The 22678-nt window shown below is 40.9% G+C and overlaps 1 protein-coding gene across 5 annotated transcripts in view; it reads right to left on the bottom strand.

Annotated features, from left to right (window-relative positions):
* The window catches only part of ARHGAP6 (Rho GTPase activating protein 6), a 546996-nt gene that overhangs the window by 66774 nt on the left and 457544 nt on the right, over window positions 1–22678 (bottom strand). For all 5 annotated transcript variants that reach the window (XM_040266467.1, XM_040266468.1, XM_040266469.1 and 2 more), the window contains exon 2: window positions 20179–20338. In XM_040266467.1, the coding sequence (XP_040122401.1) occupies window positions 20179–20338 (160 nt within the window). The remainder of the gene's footprint in view (window positions 1–20178; window positions 20339–22678) is intronic.

The following is a 22678-nucleotide window of genomic DNA, read 5'->3' as shown; positions in this document are numbered from 1 at the left end:
TATAGCTATCTTTATACCAAAGTCCTGATTACAGGTAGGGGGATATAGCAAACTCCGTGAGTCAACAACCTTCTATTTCTTTCCATGAAGTTTGTTTTTTTTTTTTCTCCTCTGATGGGGTTGGGGGCAGGGAGGGGGACACCAGATCGTGTCATCTGGTGGGGAACAGTTGTGTGAATGGGGCATCTTTAGCATTCAGGGAAGACTCGGGGAAACTGTTTCTTCTTTTTTTAAGAGGGCTAAACATGGTGGGGGTGAAGAGACCTACTGGCCAGCCCTTCATTGGCCAGAACTAGGATTCAGGAGGAAATTGTAGGAAGACACTTTTGTTGGCAAATGGAACTGCTCAGCAGTGAAATGTGTAGCCTCAGAAAAAAGCACTGTTCCCTGTGGCTTCACTCTCAGATGCTCTCTGTCTTGTGGCCCTCACTCTGTGGGGGGAACTGTGGCATGAGGAGCCCTTTGCAAAGGGCTCTGTGGTGAGGAAGAGGAGTCTCCAGCCAGCAGCCAGGTGAGCGAGCCTGGACCCTGATCCTCCAGGCTGGTCACGGGGGATGACTGCACTCAGATGACTGTAGTCCTGGGTCACCTGGATGGAAACCTCATAAACCAGAACTTGAACCGGAACAACCAGGGTAAGGTATTCCCAGAAACTGTATGACATAAGAAACATTTGTTATTTTTTTAAAAAAAGAAAACATAATGCTCAGCTAAATGCATGTAGTATCCTGAATGGGATCCTGGAACAGAAAAAGGATATTATTAGCAGGGAAACTAGTGAAATCTAGTGTGGCTTCTCTGGAGGCTCAGACAATAAAGCATCTGCCTGCAATGCGGGAGACCTAAGTTCGATCCCTGTGTCGGGAAGATTCCCTAGAGAAGGGAATGGCAACCCACTCCAGTATTCTCTCCTGGAGAATTCCATGGGGTTGCAAAGAGTCTGACATGACTGAGCAGCTAACACTTTCACTGGTGAAACCCAAACAAAGTCTGTAGTTCAGCTGAGAATAACAAACCAAAGTTGGTTTCTTGGTTGTGATAAGGGTACCAAGGTTATAAAAGATGATATCATTAGGGGGTGAAGGGCATAAGGGGACTCTGTATTATTTTGCTAACTTTTCTGCCAATCTAAAATGACTCCCAAATTAAGCATTTGTTGTTTTTTTTTTTAATGCCCTTTCCCTCAGGCACTAGGTAAATTCAAGCAAAGGCTGAAGACTCATTTGTCAAGCATGTGAGAAAGTGGAGGCTTGTAGTGCTCACTTAAGTACTTCTGAAACACACACATAAAGCTTAACTTTATGGCAAGAAGGTGACTCACAAGCCAGTTTCTGACATAGCAGAAACTATTAAAATAATCTTCCTAATCACATCCCTCTGATCTGAAAGAAAACATGTGTCTAGGCCAATATAAAGAATCCATTTTATCTGCCATTCTGTGTAGCATGTTTTCTGGAAAGGGAGTGGACAGTTGAGAGGCTTGACCAGATCTGTTTTAATGGCACTGGTGATATTTTCATACGTGGCTAGTTAGAAGATCTTTAGATACCTCCTATTTCTTAGGTTCTCTAAATCGTTTTTCTTTTTAAGTTATCTAGACTTGGTACCTGTCATGTGCATCCAAGAACACTGATTAGTACAGAATCTGTTTACTTTTCATGTTCTGATGCCTATTCTGATAAACCAAAATGTAGTTTTAAATCAGATGTGTGAAAGTACATTAGGTGAGTTACAATCCACAGTTACAATCTGTGGATGTCTTATAAAAGCATTTACTAAAACTATGTTTAATCCTTCACTAAAACTAAAATTCATCCTTTATTCTCATCTGCATCCCCTTTCAATGGTTCTCAAGCCACAGATCTCCCCAAAATAAGGCAAGTGAAAGTCTATACCAGATATTTTATTTCCAGTTTGGAGCTCTGTCAAAGAAGTAATAATATTATTTATGGCCCCTGGCACCTGAAGGCCATTCGTTGGGCCCACACTCCAAGTCTAGTGTTTTTAGATAATTAATCTCACCAATGTAAGTTAATTTGCCTAAATAAATCAGCATTGGAAAACAATATAGGGACTGATGAGAGCTAGGCAACCAAACACCAGTCAAAATCATATTCCAGGAAAATTTGAGCTGGAGAATGGAGCCAGTTATTGCCACACGCATGCACAGTGGAATGAGTTCAAAAGAGCCCCTGCTACTTTGAGTTGCCTGCTTCATATTCAAAGTACATCCCAAGAAAAGGAAAGGAGAGCAGCCTGGACAGGAAAGAATAGTAGTCACCAGGAAAGTGGCCACCTCTGCTTCTTGGCCGGAAATGTGGCAACAGTCCGAGGATAGGGGAACCATCGGAGCCAGTGAGATACTCTGGCCTAAGAGTTAAACTGGGATTGACCCCAGATATTTAGGACAGAAGCCAAAGCAGGGCTCTCTCCTCTATTCTGAAACAAGTAACCTCTGTTAAGGGATGATGTAGGGTGCACAGTCCTCAGTAGTTGCAATTGCCAGGCTCCAGAGCACAGGCCCAGTAGTTGTGGCGCCTGGGCTTAGCTTCTGTGTGGCATGTAGGATCTTCGTGGATCAGGGATGGAACATGTGTTTCCTGAATTGGCAGGGAGATTCTTTACTACTGAGCCACCAGGGAAGCCCCTCAAATTCAGTCTTAAAGGATGAAGTTACCCTTCTCAGGAGCCTTTGAATTTTGGTGGGGATTTCTCCCAATAAATCACATGGTGCCTGCTGAGTCTAGGAAATCCATTCTTGTCCTAAGCCTCTTAGTATTTTATTCCTAGTAATCCAAACTTTTATCAAGCAAGAGTTCTACTGGTGAAAAAAGATGAGAAAATCTCAAATTCGGGGGAGGGGGGACACTGATAGTTTTTTTCAGTGGAAACTAGGGCTCTAGAGAGTGAAAAACAAGAATTCTAGAAGAAAACAATCTACATGGAAAAAGTGGGAAACAATCTGTTGGAGCCCAAACTGTCTGCCTTTCAGTCAACTTTGAACCTCACTGTATATAGAGATGCTCACACTATTTTCAAGATATACTTCAGGCCATGGACTCTTGGCTATTTAATCAACTCTATCTAGGTTAAAGTTTCCATTTATGTATCACCTTATCCTTGGCAGTTTTTCCATTAACCTTGATTGAAATAGAAAGCAGGTAGAAACCAGGTCAATGAGTCATTCTTCTTGGTTTAAATTCCAATCTATCCAACACTATTTCTTCATCCTGCTATCACCTTGTGGATTAGAGTTTTCAAAATCTAATTTCCAAAGTGTCTGTGTTTCTTGGGGAAGGAAATATTTATGGTATTCTTAAGCAATGCTGATGCCTCTCCTTAGGGCCAAGGCTCCCCAAAGTACTTGAGAAATGTAGTAATCCCCACAGTTTACATGTTGAAGTGGCGGTGAAATTATCAAAGCCGTGGTCAGAAACTAAGAACATTCTGTGAGTCTCACTGTTGTAAAGAAAGACAGCTCTTGGAGGTCATGCTTCCAGCTAAACTAAACACTAAGAAACCTTTCTCCTTTCGTGTAAATTATTTGGCAAGGTAATTGAGTATGAGTGAGTGAAGTCACTCAGTCATGTCTGACTCTTTGTGACTCTGTGGACTGTAGCCCACCGGGCTCCTCTGTCCATGGGATTCTCCAGGCAAGAATACTGGAGTGGGTTGCCATTTCCTTCTCCAGGGGATCTTCCCGACCCAGGGATTGAACCCAGGTCTCCTGCATTGCAGGCAGACACTTTAACCTCTAGTTCTGAAATTTTTTCTCAAGAGGAAAAAATAAGATCTTGTAGATTCTTGAACCTCAAAACAAGTAAGGTTCTAGGACAGAAAACATTGAGCTATTCAATTTGTCCAGCATGTCTCGTTATTCTACCAAAATGTGAGGTAGAAAAGCTGTCTGCATGGCTTGGATGCCACGGGCTTAAAAGCTCAACTATGGTTTTTTCCTTAACCAGGCATTCTGTGTAATCACTGCTTACTGTAATAACTGGTCATGAACAAATTATACCCTACAAGGACCTTTTCCTTGCTGTCATTTTTTCCACTTTCAAGTACTATGAGTTAAGAAAAAAATAATAAAGGTATAAGCTCATGATCCAAAAGAACAGCTCTGCTGTTACCTTCTCTCAAACTAGGAGCTAGTCTGCCCTTCCAGGCTCTTGAATGTGCAGCTCTTATTGTGCATATATTGAGTTGAAAACAGTATTTTTAACTTAGTCTATGGAGGTATTGTATTTGCAGAAACAAAAGTATCCAAATATCAGGACAAGAAAAATGGCTTTTGGCAAGTCATTTCCTTAAGTTATATTTCTTTCCTGGAGCATAAAGGAAAGCAAGGAGGTAGGAGAACAAAAAGACAGAAAGCATTCATCCCAAAGAAATACCCTAGATTGGTAACTCAAGGATATTAAATTGCAAATTAGAGGAGTTTCAGCATTACTTGTTTTAAAGCCAAAGCTTGCAGGTCAAGTTGAAAAGACTCAGACAAGGACATTGACACATGGTGTGAATTTTGACCTCTCTAAGGGGCTAATGCTACCTACCTTCTCTGGATAGATATCATTTTATAATGAATAAGCAAGAAGGGAATCAATTATCTTTAAGTCATAGACTTTAATCCTTGGAAACTCCTCCAAATTTCTGCCAGTTGTTGTCATGAAAACAGCTCTCATAGATTCAGTCACTGGTTCAATGGTACAATTGGATGAAGACTGTTGAGCTCCTCATCCTTTCCTTTCCTATTTCTGTTTTTGATTATTCTTTGAACCATTTGAGTGATTCTTTATGATATGTATGTGTGCTAAGTCACTTCAGTCATGTCCAACTCTGTGTGACTCCATGGACTATAGCCCACCAGGCTCTTCTATCCATGGGATTCTCCAGGCAAGAATACTGGAGTGGGTTGCCATTTCCTTCTCGAGGGGATCTCCCCGACCCAGGGATCGAACCTGGGTCTCCTGCATTGCAGGCTGATTCTTTACCATCTGAGCCACCGGGGAAGCCCCTTATGCGTGCTATGATTGAATCTTTAATCCTTTCCATTCAATTTCTTAAAATTATTTCCTGAGCAGTAAAAGCAAAGCACTGTTAGATACGAATGCAAATCAATCTAAGAATGGTTTCCTCCCTACTGCTTGTTTGCAATGGCAGAAGATGACATTGCTATATGGACATCAATAGTTTCTAATCTAAACCCATCTTTATCCTACTACACCCCATCCAATTTTTTCTTTCCCTGTTTTATTATGTGCTCACCCTCTGTGTGGTCATGCATCCCAAGATGAGTTCTCACCCCAGGCTCAGGAAAGGAATCTTAAGTCAAGCTAGTTCTTTCTGCTTGCCATACTGATTTGGGCACTGGCAGGTGTTGCAATTCTAGGGATTGAGAAGGGAGGGGAGCCTGCTAGGAGACAGCAGTGAAAATCCTTTTTTGCTATTAAAAAATACTTGCTGAAGAGTCACTTCTCTTCTCCGCCTCTTCATGCTGCCACAGAAGCAGTGATGCCGGATACTACCACAGTCATTTTGTGACAAGGAGGGAAGCCAGACAAAGAAGGAAATGACCCATGATTGTGGTAGAGAAAAAAGGTGGAAGGCCACTGAATTAATGAGTCCTGGAATTAGCCTATCTGTGGGCTCCTAGTAAAGAAATATAATCAATTGCTTTGCTATATATTCACTTTTTTTTGGTTTCTGTCATTTGCAGCCAAAGCATCTTTGAAGTGAAGTTGCTCAGTCGTGTCCGACTCTTTGCGACCCCATGCACTGCAGCCTACTGGGCTCCTCCGTCCATGGGATTCTCCAGGCAAGAATACTGGAGTGGGTTGCCATTGCCTTCTCCAGGGGATCTTCCCGACCCAGGGATCGAACCAAGGTCTCCCGCATTGCAGGCAGATGCTTTAACCTAACGGTGGATAATTCAAAACTGTTGCAGGATGTGTTTTTCTACTTATATTTGCTCTAGCCTTGTTGGGTAATGCTAGGCAGCCCTAGAAGATTTGGATTTGAGTGGCATCTGAGATAAGGAAGGAGGGTAGGAACAGGAAGATCAGATTACAAAGAACTGCAAATCTGTAAATAAGTGAAGTCCTTAAAGACAAAGATAGCTAAATGCTCAGTTATCAAACCAGATAGTAATAATAAAGCTAAAAATCAACCCATACTGGAGATTAACTTATTATTAAAGTCACTCATCTGATGCATAACTTACATTCCTATGACCTGCATGCTGGCTTCAGCTGTTTAAGCAACTCATTAAAATATTGACATTTCTTTCTTGTTTAGTTTCACCAAAGGAATTTATTACTCACTTTGAAGAAAAAATATTTGATTACATATGATATAAACACTAAAACATCTGAGAGTTATGAAGTTCTGATAACTAAAAAAAAAAACAATTATTGAAAAATAAAACTAAGATAGTGAAGAAATTGAAATTAATGGGATGGTATAGTTGACCAACACATGGATAATAACTGTGAATTACTATATCAAATTAATTAATGTTAATCTCTTAAATCAGAGGTCAGCAAGTTTTTTCTGTAAAGGTCCAGACTGCAAATATTTTTGGCTTTGTGGGCCACATGGTCTCTGCCAAAACTATTCCACCTTGCTGTTGAAGCACTAAAGTAGCCTTAGACAATACAGAGACAAATAAGTAATAAATAAAGTTTTAATAAAACTTTATTTACAAAAACAGACAGTGAGCTGAATTTGGCCTGTGGGCTGTAATTTGCCCTCTCCAGTCTTGAATGAAGACCTCCTTAAACTACTTTCCCACAGTTTTCGACTTATAAAAATGTTAGAAACACTCACTGATTGAATTTTTAAATATCTTGAGGGCTCAATTTCAAATTATCTAGAATGCTTGATGGATTAAAAAAAAACTCAGTATTTAATTTCAATTAATACTTATTTGCCTTTGTTTTGCCCAAAGGGAAACAAAGAAAAAAGCAAAAATGGAAGCTCCTATTCATATTTCAAGGATAGGACATTCTGGGTAATTATCAAGTTTACTTTTGGGCCATGATCCCAAAAGAGAGAATAGTGTAGTCTTGAAATGTTTGAAAGGTGCCAGAATATTTCAGAAAATGCAGTGACAAAAGTTTTGTTCAAGATGCCAAAGCCTTGTGCAGTAATAGCTGCTACTCCAACAAAGAAATATCCATATATGTAAATGTAATCAGTAGGGACAAGAGCTCAGATAGAAACCTATATTGTCTAAGAACATGAGGGAAGCCATTTGTGAATATGAAGGCACAAAACATATGGCGTAAATAACCACTAACTATTGTACTGACTTGCCTGCTTGGCACCAGAACAGAATCATACAGCAGCAAACACTTGAGAACTTGACGTGGTAAAAGCCCTGGGGTATAGAGGAGAGAGCATCCAAGAAGAAAATTTCAAAACAAAACAAAACAAACCTGCAGCGAAACCTCGCCGTCATTTCTGGCTTTCCTGGAATAGGTAGATAAGGCAACTTCTATCTGTCAGGGCCACCACAGGTCAGTTGGATAGGATGCTATCCCCTGCTCTGTGTTTTAATACAGTTGATGTATCTGTGCTTTCTCTATCAACTGACTAAGAACTCCTGGAGAATATGGACTACTTTATTTTTTTTTAACTTTTGGCTGCCCTGGCTCTTTGACACTGCACATAGGCTTTCTCGAGTTGCAGTGCTCGGGACCAGTTGTAGCCCGCGGGCTTCTCGCTACAGTGGCTTCTCTTGTGGAGCTCAGGCTCCAGGGTGCTCAGGCTTCAGGAATTGTGGTGCGCAGGCTTAGTTGTCCTGCAGCATGTGGCATCTTCCCATACCAGGGATCGAACTCATGTCCCCTGCATTGGGAGTGGTGGATTCTTAACCATTGGACCACCGGGGAAGTCTCTGTGGATTATTTTTGACATGACATTATAGCTTCCATCAGAGGTTTCTACCTCTTCAGAACCTCAGACTCCACATGGCGCCCTCCTTCAGGTTGTGCACCCAGCTTGGTACAGAAGAGGGAGCAGTGAAGCGGCACGGGAAGCCCCTGGTGACACTCCACTGTTGGGCTCCAAGTAGAAGGCACTAGATGCTTAGGCCAAGGGTCTAGCCTCTTTCTGTGGCCCTACGGAAAGTGCCCCACCCATCTTCGGTTCAGTTCAGTTCAGTTGCTCAGTTGTGTCCGACTGTTTGTGACCCCATGAATCGCAGCACGCCAGGCCTCCCTGTCCATCACCAACTCCCGGAGTTCACTCAGACTCACGTCCATCGAGTCAGTGATGCCATCCAGCCATCTCATCCTCTGTCATCCCCTTCTTCTCCTGCCCCCAATCCCTCCCAGCATCAGAGTCTTTTCCAGTGAGTCAACTCTTCGCATGAGGTGGCCAATGTATTGGAGCTTCAGCTTCAGCATCAGTCCTTCCAAAGAAATCCCAGGGTTGATCTCCTTCAGAATGGACTGGTTGGATCTCCTTGCAGTCCAAGGGACTCTCAAGAGTCTTCTCCAACACCACAGTTCAAAAGCATCAATTCTTTGGCGCTCAACTTTCTTCACACCATCTTACCAAGGCCCTAAGGGCCACAGTAATGAACAAGTGAAAGTTTTCTATGCTGACATTTTTTTTTGTTCTTTGTGATCATCGCTTCTCCATTCCATCTGCTTTCCAAGACTGTGTGTGGGTCATAACTTATTAATGAATCATGAAAATTTGGTGGCTCATAGAAGGCAATAGTGGAGAAGGCAATGGCCCTCCACTCCAGTGCTCTTGCCTGGAAAATCCCATGGACAGAGGAGCCTGGTGGGCTGCAGTCCATGGGGTCGCTAAGAGTTGGACACGACTGAGGGACTTCACTTTCACTTTTCACTTTCATGCACTGGAGAAGGAAATGGCAACCCACTCCAGCGTTCTTGCCTGGAGAACCCCAGGGACGGGGGAGCCTGGTGGGCTGCCATCTATGGGGTCACACAGAGTCGGACACGACTGAAGCGACTGAGCAGAAGGCAATAGAAGAGAACATTGTAGAGGTGTATCTCAGATAACGATGTGTGTTTGATGGGATGAGATGTAAAATGTATTTCTCACTACAGATTTTGGACAAAAAGTTTGAAACCTTTTCCTCTAAGACAAACTTAAATCCGTGGGGCATGCTCAGCACAGGCTACAAACCGAACAGATTCCTTCTTTTAAGTGAAACAGTACTGCAAATAGCTTTGATAGTAACCTTAGTAGGCAATGGGAGCCTTGGGAGTTGGTTTTTCAACAAAGGAATAGATTCTGTGGTTGAAGATTACACTGCTGCTTTTTAGGTGCAGTGGGCAGAATCGGAGAGAAGTCTTGAGTTGAGGAAAGCAGAGTCTAAGGTAATAGTTAAAGTGAGACATAATGATGGGGTGACCTAGGATTGAGGGTAGACACAAGACAAAGTGATATGGTGATGATATGATGATGATGATGATGACGAATGACTTTTCATTCGTCACTCGATGCACATGAGTTTGAGTGAACTCTGGGAGTCGGTGATGGACAGGGAGGCCTGGCGTGCTGCGATTCTGGTGTCGCAGAGTCGGACATGACTGAGCGACTGATCTGAACTGAACTGAAGATGGGTGGGGCACTTTCCCTAGGGCCACAGATAAGTATAAAACGTTAGGCGATGTTTTCAGCTCTTCATGGTTATTACTTTGCTCAAATATCCTGTCAACCCTGTGGGACCATCAATCAAAGTTGGAAACTGGGCATGGGGTGAAGCAATAGGGAAGCACTGCCATTTCAAAATCATTACTGAGGATCCTGTGGAACACAAGAGAAAGATGGTTGCTGGTCTTTAGAGAGATAGGGAAGAGTGAAGGCAGGAGCTTACTTTTAAAGGTAAATATGCAGGTATGCATACATTTCTCAAAGATTTTGCTGAGAGTCCCTGGAGTATTGGGCAGTATAACCAGCGTTCCAGATTCAGAGACAAATAAGAAATAACCTCACCCCATGGGAAATCACAACTCTCTGGGGAGATCACATCATTGGTGACTGTGAACACATAAAAGACACGACTATCTCTACAGCTCACACAGTGGAGACATTTGCTGAGGGTCTCTGAGCCCAGTGGCCTGCATTCTTTTTTGGTCACCCTATTTGGTGATTGTTTCCTATCAGCATTTTTACCTACACTGGAGTTTGGGGATCTGTAAGTAGGTTTCAACTTCATTTTTATTGGGTTGGCCAAAAATCACAAATGAACTTTTCGGGCAACCCACAGTTACACAGGAAGCTCTGATAAACAGTTCTAGCATTTCACCTCTCCAAGTGGACAACGGCAGCAGGGATAATGCAGAAATTGGACAGTTATAGTTTCTGTCTAGGGTTGTTACATAAACACCCAAGATCAATTGCCTTGTCCACCAGGTTGCCCTTATTTTTTAAAATCAACATTCAAATCACAAACCAAAGACAGCTGCAGTGTTAACCAACCAAGAATGTCATTCTCTTGATTTCACTGAGTTGTTTACTTGGGTTTTACAAAGCCTGAGGGACAATGGTGAGGGACCACTTTATAAGGAAGCCATATAACTGAGCAATTTTGAGGCATCAGGGTACTCTTTTATTAGACTATTGTCCACATTTTCTTAAATCCTCATTCCATGATACTGTTTTCAAAATACGTAAACAAAGCCTTTCTCAATTTTGATACCAGAAATTAAGTGAAGAAAAAAAACAGCACTGAAGAAAACTTGAATATGTATTTCTCTCTTGTGAAACTATCCAGCTTTAAATATTTAGTTTCCACTATAATGAGGTTAAGCCATATCGCCTACACTAACCTGCTTTACATATTGGGCATCAACTAGTCACTTCCTTTCATTTTACCTTAGACCAGAGGTCAGCAATTTTTCTTTCCCGTAAAAGGCCAGATAGTAAATGTTTGAGACTCTGTGAGGCATAAGGACTCACAACTATTCAACTCTGCCACTGATGCTCAAAAGCAGCCATAGACAATATGTAAATGAATAAGCATAGCTGTGTGCCAATAAGATTGTATTTACAAAAACAGATGGTGAGCTGAGTTTGGCCAGTGGGTGCCAGTTCACTAACCCCTGTCTTAGACCATTTGTATTAAAATGCTATCCAAATAATATTAATTGAACCTGATACATAAACACAACTCAGTTGATATGCTCTGAATAAATGAAAAGTTCGTGATAACCATTGTTGCTGTTGTTGTTTTTTAGTTGCTCAGTCATGTCCAACTCTTTTGTGACCCCATGGACCGTAGCCTGCCAGGCTCCTCTGTCCATGGGAGTTCTCAGGCAAGAATACTGGTGAGGATAGCCATTTCCTCCTCCAGGGGATCTTCCTGACGCAGGGATTGAACCCGCACCTCCTGAGTCTCCTGCATTGGCAGGCAGGTTCTTTGGCACTGAGCCATCAGGGAAGCCCGTGAAGGCATTAGGTCGTTTCATTTCTCGATCATGATCTCCACATTTGTTTCCTGGATCGGCTGTTAAGGATTAAGCCATTTATAGACTAGACAGTCTGATTCAAGAGCCTATGCCAAGAGCAGCCTTTGACCAGGTAGAAACATTCCATGGTTGCCTCCATGGGGCAATCTCAAGCTCACAGGAAAACTCGATTGATAGATACGATCTCTCCCACTGAAAGACATCCTTATTTCTACCCTAGATTCTCTATAGCATCTTCAAAATTTCCTCATTGAAATGGCTTAAGTCTAGATGGGAGTAACAAATTAAACTCATCAGTCATCTTATAAGGTTTATGTAAATCTTACTCATTTTTATTGTGTGTGTCTCCTGGCTAAATAGATATAGAGGAAGGAGGAGTCCCAAGATTGGAGAATCCTAGGTTCCTGCATGACTGTGTGGAGGACAGTCCACCCTCCTGATCGTTATGGCCAACCTGCATTAGATGGTGCCTGAAAGACACTTTTATACTATTAAGAGACTAAGTGGTTAGCCTATCTTGACTAATATATAAATAGCCTATCTTGACAAGTATATATCTGAGATACATTCATAGAAGTAGCTTTATTGGGCCATTTCAAAGTTGCATGCATTCTAAGTCCCTTCAGTCATATCTAATTCTGTGCGACCTATGGACTCTAGCCCACCAGACTTCTCTGTCCATAGAATTCTCCAGGCAAGAATACTGGAGTGGATTGCCATGCCCTTCTCCAGGGGATCTTCCTGACCCAGGGATCGAACCCACGACTCTTAGGTCTCCTGCATTGGCAGACGGGTCCATTAGCGCCACCTGGGAAGCCCAGTGTTGTCAAATTGCCTTGAAAGCTGCTGCAACAATTATATTCCTATCAACAGTATATGAGAGTCTGTTTTCTGGGAAAATATACTATCTAACTTTGGGAGTCATTCCAATCTAAGAGGAAAAAATAATCACCCTGTTGTTGAGCATGCATTTCCTGAATGAATATAAGGGTGAGAGCACCTTTACAGATATTTACAAATCATTTGAATTTCTTTTCCTGTGAGATGCCTATAATTTGTCCACATTTTAATTATTTTCTTTCTTATGTTAATTTTTAATAAAGCTCTGTATCCTAGAGAAGTTCGCCTTTAGTTTTTCAAATGTGTTATGCATTTCTATTTATTTGTTTATTTACTTTTTTGCCACACAGATGATTCTATTCTTTTTTAAATGTAGTGAAACAGGTCACTCTATGTTTTCTGTGTAGTGACTTCCTGCACGTAAAAATGTAGTAATATCTAGCTATGTTTTGTTTTAGTGCATTCATAGTTTCATTTTTTAAATCTTCAAATCTTTCTTCCACATCAATTTATTTTGATATAAGGAGTAAGGTCAGAATCTCAATTTTTCTTCTCAACGGTAGTCTCATTGTCAGAAATACAATAATAATCCATCATTTCCCCCTGATAAGAAATGCAGTGTTTATGTCATAAGTTCTCATATTTATTTTAGCTCAATTCTGAGCTCTATTATCTTCCATTGATCTGCCTGTTGTGAAGCAGTACAATATTCTTTTAATTGCTTTAGTTTTATAACATTTAATGAATGGCTAGGGATAATTTCTGTTTGACCTCTTTTTCAGATTTTCCCCCATCTACTTACCTTCATATAATTATTTGCCAAGATGATGTTTAGATCAATTTAGTGATATTACAAAAATTAATTCTTTCAGTATGTTTTCTGGAACCATGCCCAGTTTATAGATAATTTAGGACATAATTTATATCTTTATATAATTGATCCTTCTTACTTAAGAAAAATATGTCTTTTACATTTATTTCTAACTTCTCTTCTTATTCAGCTTAGATCCCATGGTCTGAAGCTATAATCACTCTCTTGTATACTGTATTAGTACAGCTGCTGTCACAAACAACCACAAACTTAGTGGCTAAAATGACTTAAATTTATTACTGACATTTCTGGAGACCAGAAGTCTGAAATGAGTCTCACTGGGCTAAAAGCAAGGTGTCAGCAGGGTTGCATTCTGTCCTAGAGGCTCTAGTGAGAATCTGTTTCCTTGCCTTTCTTTAGTTTCTAGAGGCTGCCTGCATTCTTCAACTTGTGGCCCTTTCCTCTATCATCAAAGCCAGCAGCAATGCATCTCTCTGACTATTCCTCCAAAGTCATATCTTTCTTTGACTACAGCTAGGAAAGTTTCTCTGCTTCTTAGTATTCATGTGATTAGTTTTAATCCTCAGATAATCCAGAATAACCTTGCTATCTCAAAGACCCAAGTTGATCACATCTGCAAAGTTGATTTAGACATGTGAAGGAAATAGCCAAAGATTCCAGGCCATCTTTGAGGGGTCTAGATTTCTTCTTACCACACATTTCTCAACTGCCATGTCCCTCCCTACCAAGACTGAACTCAACTAGAAAACCCTAACTCCACTGTTAGGAGAAGGGGGCAACAGAGGATAAGATGGTTGGATAGAATCACTGACTCAATGGACATGAATTTGAGCAATCTCCAGGAGATAATGAAGGACAGGGAAGCCTGGCTTGCTACAGTCCATGGGGTCACAAAGAGTCAGACACCACTGAACAACAACAACAACAACAACAAAGCTGCCCAGATGTTTATTCTGCAATTTAAATTCCCAGCTTCTAACCTCGAATAGACCTTTTGGGCTGCCCTGTAATCCTGCAACATTGCTGGTCCATTCACTTCCCACTTTTCCATTCTTTTCCTCTTTCCTCAAACCTCCAGGACCTCCTTCTTATCCCCACTCCTAACAGATGAAATTGTTTCTTATTTTGCTGAGAGAGGAGAGGCAATCTGGAGTGAAATTCCACACGCTTTCCCATCGTCTAATCTGCCTGCACCTGTACCCATATAACCCATGTCTACCTACTACTAAACCTCAGGAACTCAAACTCTCTACCTGTGGCTTTGGATCCCACCACTGCAGTCCACTCTAAGAAATAACTCCAGTAATTTCGTAACCCTCAATCTTCAGTTCTTCCCTCTCTATGGTGAATCCCAGCAGCTGATGAATACATTATATTATCATTCATCTGAGCTATGGAAGCACCAGTCTCATAGAGGAAGACAGTCCTCCAAACATACCCATAAATAAATTCCTATAGACATTCCAGGGGCTTCCCAGGTGGCACAGTAGTAAAGAACCTGCCTGCCAGGGTAGGAGATGCAGGAGATGTGGGCTTGATCCCTGGGTCTGGAAGATCCCCCGGAGAAGGAAATGGCAACCCACTCCAGTATTCTTGCCTGGAGAATCCCCATGGACAGAGGAGTGTGGTGGGCTACAGTCCATGGGGTCGCAAAGAGTTGGACATGACTGAGTGATTGAGCATGCATGCACAGTCATTCTAAGGTAACAAAGAGCAAAAATGTGAGCTTGAATATGTTTCCATTTTCATTATACCCACTATCTCAGTAGGCTTTATATCATTTTTTAGGTTCTAGACCATGGCATCTGTATTTATTTTCCTGAGTAAATTCATACAGTGACTCTGACTCTGTTTAGAATCTCCATTTAGGTTTTTGCATGGAACGAAAGCAGCCATCCTTAGACTGAAGCTGCCATCATAGCACTCAGCACCAGCCATGCATTTGATCTTGGTAAATATTCAGTGTCTATAATCATCTCACCCAAACAGTAGTTTTGGAACTCTTGGGTGAGATCTGTTTTTTCCCCACCCAGCCACACAATTCCTTCTCTCTTTCATAAGTAAGAGCTGATTTGTAAATCATTAGCTCCCATTTTGATAGAAAGTGTCAAAATAACTCCTGAAGCCCAAACATCTTTGAACATCTTGATAGAACAAATCTTTCCCTGAATGTACTAGGACCCAAATAGTCACAGAGACAAGCAATGGAGACAGAGCTTCTAGCAGATAAGTTATATAAAATTCTCTGTTTGTTAAAGGTTATTTATTTAATGGACTCTTTAAAGAGAAGAACAAAGAGAAACATCAAATTAACTGGATTTGAAAACAAAATTACAAAGAATATTTGTTCCTTGATATCTCATCTGATATGTCTCAAATCTGGATTTCACATAACTTTTTAGAGTCATCATTTCCTTCACTATAAATTGGGCTTGCCAACATTTCTATTAAAATTTTTTCTTAGGAACTGAAAGATCATCTGTTCTTGTAAAACAGAGACAGGGCTCTTGGACCCCACCTGGCCATCTTGTGAATTAATAGGGAAGCAAGGGCAGGTTTCGTCTCCAACCTAAAACCAAACAAAGACAAGATGAGGCAGAATGAGATTTTCCTAGGAAGAAGCAGCAACCCAGCCTGATGGTGATTAGTACTCATTTTTCACCAACTGCCAAAGGGATTTTCTTCTTACTTGAGGTGAGCATCTCTGTTACATTAGCATGAGAAGATATAACAAGGCTAGGAATTTCCTCCTGGGAGAAACTGGCTATTGTTGTGGTGTCAAGCAGAGTATGATGAAAAAGCCGCAGGAGCCAGGCATCAGTCAGTGAAATGTGCCTGTCCCACCAGTCCCTTGGCCTAACCTGCCTCTGCCTTCTCCTGAACTCTTTCACGACCTTCAACAGAGTCCAAGATACCAGTTTAAAGAATAAAAGTGGCCCCTCTTGCCACTTCTGTTTAACGTAGTATTGGAAGTCCTAGCCACAGCCAGCAGACAAGGAAAAGAAATAAAAGGCATCCAAATTAGATGGGAATAAGTAAAACTACCATTATTTGCAGAGGACATGATATTTTGTATAGAAAACCCTAAAGTCTTCACCAAAATAGTATTAGAACTAATCAGTGAATTCAGTAAAGCCACAGGATGCAAGAATAACATACAGATGTCGGTTGCTTTTCTATACAGTAATAATGAACTATCAGAAAAAAGCTTTAAAAATTCCATTTAAAATCACATGAAAAAGAATAAAATACTTGGGAATAAACTTAACCAAGGAGGTGAAAATCCTATACTCTGAAAACTATAAAAGACTGATGAAGAAAACTGAAAATAATACAAAAAAATAGAAAGATATCCCATGCTTAAGAATTAAAATGGCCATACTACCCAAAACAATCTACAGATTTAATGCAATCCCTATCAAAATACCGACGACACTTTCCACAGAACTAGAACAAATAATCCTAAAATTTGTATGGAACCACAAAAGACCTGGGATTGCCAAAGCAATCTTGAGAATAAAGAACAAAGTTGGAGATATCACCTTCCTAATCCTTAGACTACAGTAATCCAAGCAGTGTGGTACTGATACAAAATTAGACACATAGAGCCCAGAAATAAACTGACACACCTCTGGTCAATTAGTCTATGACAAAGGAAGCAAGAATATACAATGGAGAAAAGACAGTCTCGTGGATAAATGGTGCTTGGAAAACTCAACAGCTACATGTAAAAAAATGAGATCAGGACTTCCCTGGTGGTTCAGCGGTAAAGAATCCGCCTGCCAATGCAGAGGACACGGGTTCAATCCCTAGTCTGGGAAGAATCTACATGCTGCAGAGCAACTAAGCCCATGTGCCACAACTATCGAGTCTGGGTTCTGGAGCCTGCAAACTGCAGTTACTGAAGCCCACATGCTCTAGAGCCCATGCTCTGCAACAAGAGAAGCCACTGCAATGAGCAGCCCACAAGCCATAACTAGAGAGTAGCCCCCAGTCACCACAACTAGAGAAAGCCCAAGGGCAGCAACAAAGACCTAGTGCAAGCAAAAATAAATAAAACATAAAATTTTTTAAAAAGAGCCAATGCCAAAAAATGAGATTAGAACACTTCCTCACGCCATATACCAAAACAAACTCAAAATGGATTAAAGACCTAAATATAAGACTTGAAATCAAAAGCTCATAGGCAGAACACTCTTCAACATGTTGGAGCAATATTTTATTGGATCTATCTCCTAAGGCAGAAGAAATAAAAGCAAAAATAAACAAACAGGGTGTAATTAAACTTAATATTTTGCCCTTGAAAAATAAAAAAGATAACCTATGGGGACTTTCAGTGGTTAGGAATCTATGCTTCCAATGCAGGGGGCACAAGTTAGATCCCTGGTCAGGGAACTAAGATCCCACATGCCATGCAGTACTGAAAAAGAAGAAAAAAAAAGACAACTTATGGAATGGGAGAAAATTTTTGCGATGTGACCAGTAAGGGGGTTGTATGTATCCAACATACAAGAACAGCTGATACAAGTCAGCGTTAAAGAAAACAAATAACCCAACTAAAAAACGGGCAGATGACCTGAATAGACATTTTTCCAAAAAGGGAAATGCAGATGGTCAAGAGGTCAGCATCACTAACCATCAGAGAAATGCAAATCAAAATCACAATGAGATATCACCTCAGATCTGCTAAATGGATATCATCACAAAGTCTGCAAACAACAAATGTTGGTGAGGATGTGGAGAAAGGGGAATCCTTCAACACTGTTTGTGTGAATGTAAACCGGTGCAGCCACTATGGAAAATAATATGGAGGGTCCTCAGAAAACTAAAAATAGAACTACCATATTATCCAGCAATTCCACTTGAGTATATATCTAGAAAAAAACACACATTCAAATTGTTTTGTTGCTAACTCATGTCCAACTCTTTGTGACCCCATGGACTGTAGCCCACCAAGCTCCTCAGTCCATGGGATTTCCCAGGCAAGAATACTGGAGTGGGTTGCCATTTCCTCCTCCAAGGGATCTTCCCGACCCAGGAATCAAACAGCATCTCCTACATTGGCAGGCAGATTCTTTACCACTGAACCAAGGCACATGTACCCCAATATTTCATGACAGAATTATTTACAATTGCCAAGATATGGAAGCAACTGAAGTATTCATAACATATGAGTGGATAAAGAAGATGTGGTGTGTATATATATATATATACACACACACACACACAATAGAATACTACTCAGGCATAAAAAGAAAGAAATTCCGCCATTTGAAGCAATGTGGATGGACTTAGAGAATATTATGCTTAGTGAAATCAGTCAGACAAGAAAGACAAATACTGAATGATATCACTCATATGTGGAATGCAAAAAATAAACGAATGTATATAGCACAACAGAAATAGACTCATGGATGTAGAAAACAAACTAGTGATTACAAGTTTGGAATGGGAAGAGAGATGGGCAAGATTGGGATATGGGATTAAGAGGTATGAAGTACTATGTGTAAAATAGATAAGCATCTAGGATATATTGTACAGCACAAGAAACCATAACCATTATCTTATAATAACTTTGGAGTATAGTCTATAAAAATACTGAGTCACTGTGCTGTATACTTGAAACTAATATAACATTGTAGACCAACTATACTTCAATTTTTAAGAATTTTTTAAGAAAAAGAATAAAAGTGGCCCTGAGAGTCATCATCCAGTGAAAAATTCTGGGTGGTCAGTGTTTTTGTGCTGCTCTCTCTAGTCAAGAACCTCCTACTAGAGAGGTGAATTACACAAGCTCACCTGTGGAGGGGAAGTGACCAGACAAGGCCTCATATTCTAGTCTTCAGAGTCCCACGCTAGTACTGTTACCATTAGCCACAAATAAGCCCAGAAAATAGCCCCACCAGCATTGTTGTAGACAAAATGTAAGCACATGTGTTCATATGTATATTCAGGTTGCTAAGTCTCTACACTTGGGCCCTTGGGACCTGACAAAGCTTGCTGTGGGGAACTGTCCAGTTTATTATGGGATGTTCAGCATCCCTGGCTTCTAACCCCTAGATGTCAGCTGCATCCTTCCTCTAAGCTGTGAAAACTCAAAGCGGAACCAGACTTTGCTAAATTCTACCTGGGGGTGGGGGAATCATCCTTGGTTGAGAACTACATTTCTATGTGTATGTGCATATGCATGATATGAATTATTTTATGAATAACTATTCATGAAGCATTCCCTCAACCCCTCAATAAAAGAAAACAAAGGAGAAGTTCTGCAGATACTGAAATCTGTCAAGGCAATCTAGCTTTTATATGTAAGTTTTAGGCACAGCATCCAATGTTCTTTTCATGTCAGGTTTACCCTATTTGTGTAGCATCACAACTTTTCACTCCACCTCAAATTACCTTTCTGTATATCCTAACACACATTAAAAAGTACCTTTATAGAAAATAGAAAACATTCTGAAATGTGGCTTTACAGATCAAAGGATTTCAAATATATGTTTCCCATTTTTAGTAGAATCAGGATTTGTGTTTGTAAAAACATCAGACAACTAGGCCTGCACTGGCTTCAGCATTATAGTGGTGAACCCTAACAGAGAATGCCAGGTGGATAAAAATAAGTTAACATTGGTATAATAACTGATTCTGGGTTTGCATAAGGTCAAAGGACGTGTTTAACAGGTTGCTAAACCATTCAACTGGTTATTTTGAAATCATATTGAGATAGACATGGTTTTTCTTCTAATCTTTTAAGTGGACTTTTTTGAAACTTCTTTTTAACTGGTTGTGCTGAAGCCATGTAGACTGTTGAGATGCACGTGGCTTTCCCCTTTAATGTCCCAAGTCAATCTTCCTTTTAATAAACATATTAGTTGACATGTAAACTGTCCTATTGAACACATCTGTCAAACTGGACGCCCATGCCAGCCAATGTCCCAGAAGCTGTAGCTTCCTTCCTGAGTCAGTGGTAGGGCTGAGACGAATCTGCAGCTTGTAACTCTGGCAGAGCATTTGTTTGACTGGCAACATCCCTCACGGAATGGCAAAATGGGGCCTTACCTTTGGGAATGGTGATCTGACAGCTCAGGTCACAGTCCTGCTGCAGTTGATAAAAAGCCACTTCCTGTAGGCGGGCTCGCTCCAACTCTGAGAGGCTCTGGATGGGCACTGACCTCAGCCGCACGCTGCGGCCCGACATACTGTTCCAGGTGAAATCACCCTGCAGAACAAGGGGGAAAACATCAAGGGTCACACAGTGATCTGTGACTCATAGACCTCAGCCTCTGCCTCAGTTGGTCATAATGTCAAGCAAACTTCATTTTTTGTGGTCCAAAATCAGCTCTCAGTCCCTAAAATCCAACCCACTCTTAGTTAACCGTGGATTTTCTCAGTCAATTGCAAACATCCCAGTCTGGAGAATCTTCTAGGTCACCCAATCTCATAAAATGACATGAAGAAAACCATGTGGAAAGATACTTCAAGATACTGCTTCCTCTCTTTTATGGGAACACAGGGAAACTTTTTCATTTTTATTTCTCAGTAAGAGAAAAAACTACTGCTAATTGCCATCATGCAAAGGCTAACAGAGTTTTGCCAAGAGAATGCACTGGTAATATCAAAAAGCCTCATCCGACAACACAAGAGACGACTCTACACATGGACATCACCAGATGGTCAATACTGAAATCAGATGGATCATATTATTTGTAGCCAGAGATGGAAAAGCTCTATATAGTCAGCAAAAATAAGACCGGGAGCTGACTGGCTCAGATCATGAACTCCTTATTACAAAATTCAGACTTAAATTGAAGAAAGTAGGGAAAACCACTAGACCATTCAGGTATGACCTAAATCAAATCCCTTATGATTATACAGTAGAAGTGACAAATAGATTCAAGGGATTAGATCTGATAGACTGAGTGCCTGATGAACTATGGACGGAGGTTCATGACGTTGTACAGGAGACAGGGATCAAGACCATTCCCAAGAAAAAGAAATGCAAAATGGTTGTCTGAGAAGGGTTTACAAATAGCTGAGAAAAGAAGGGAAGCCAAAGGCAAAGGAGAAAAGGAAAGATATACCCACTTGAATGTAGAGTTACAAAGAATGGCAAGGAGAGATAAGAAAGCCTTCTTCAGTGGTCAATGCAAAGAAATAGAGGAAAACGACAGAATGGGAAAGACTAGAGATCTCTTCAGGAAAATTAGAGATACCAAGGGAATACTTTGTGCAAAGATGGACACAATAAAGGACAGAAAAGGTATGGACCTAACAGAAGGAGAAGAGATTAAGAACAGGTGGCAAGAATACACAGAAGAACTATACAAAAAAGATCTTCACGACCCAGATAATCACAATGGTGTGATCACTCACCTAGAGCCAGACATCTTGGAATGCAAAGTCAAGAGATGCGAATACCAGACCATCTGACCTGCCTCCTGAGAAATCTGTACACAGGTCAAGAAGCAACAATTAGAACCGGACATGGAACAACAGACTGGTTCAAAATCAGGAAAGGAGTACATCAAGGCTGTATATTGTCACCTTGCTTATTTAACTTATTTGCTTGTGCAGAGTACATCATGTGAAATGCCAGGCTGGATGAAGCACGAGGTGGAATCAAGATTGCCAGGAGAAATACCAATAACCTCAGAGATGCAGATGATACTACCCTTATGGAAGAAAGTGAAGAACTAAAGAGCCTCTTGAGGAAAGTGAAAGAGGAGAGTGAAAATGTTGGCTTAAAAGTCAACATTCAAAAAACTAAGATCATGGCATCTGGTCCTATCATTTCATAGCAAATAGATGGAAAAATGATGGAAACAGTGACAGACTTTATTTTGGGGGGCTCCAAAATCTCTGCAGATGCTGACTGCAGCCATGAAATTAAAAGATGCTCTCTAAAGCTTTGGAAGAAAAGCCATGACCAACCTAGACAGCATATTCAAAAGCAGAGACATTACTTTGCCGACAAAGGTCCGTCTAGTCAAAGATATGGTTTGTCCAGTACCCGTGTATGGATGTGAGAGTTGGACTGTGAAGAAAGCTGAGTGCTGAAGAATTGATGCTTTTGAACTGTGGTGTTGGAGAAGACTCTTGAGAGTCCCTTCGAGCGCAAGGAGATCAAACCAGTCAATCCTAAAGGAAATCAGTCCCGAATATTCATTGGAAGGACTGATGCAGAAGCTAAAGCTCCAATACTTTGGCCACTTGATGGGAAGAGCCAACTCATTGGAAAAGACCCTGATGTTAGGAAGGACTAAAGGTTAGAAAAGAAAGAAAACAACAGAAAATGAGACGGTTAGATAACACCATGGATTCGCAAGGCATGAGTAAGCTCCCGGAGTGGGTGATAGAGAAACCCGGAAAGCTGTAGTTCACAGAGTTACAAAATAATCAGACACGACTGAGAGAGCCGACTGAGCAGCCCAAAGCCCAACACAACAACCCCCCAAAAAAACACCTGTCTCGAAACTTTCATTTCGTAAAGTCTGTTTTTGAATACAACCATATTGGCTTTGACCCCCGACAAAGCCTCCAAAGAACACAAACCAGGAGG

Source organism: Oryx dammah, unplaced genomic scaffold (assembly GCF_014754425.2).
Source record: "Oryx dammah isolate SB20612 unplaced genomic scaffold, SCBI_Odam_1.1 HiC_scaffold_23, whole genome shotgun sequence".
NCBI classification, from domain to species: domain Eukaryota; kingdom Metazoa; phylum Chordata; class Mammalia; order Artiodactyla; family Bovidae; genus Oryx; species Oryx dammah.
This window is presented reverse-complemented; position numbering and strand designations above follow the sequence as displayed.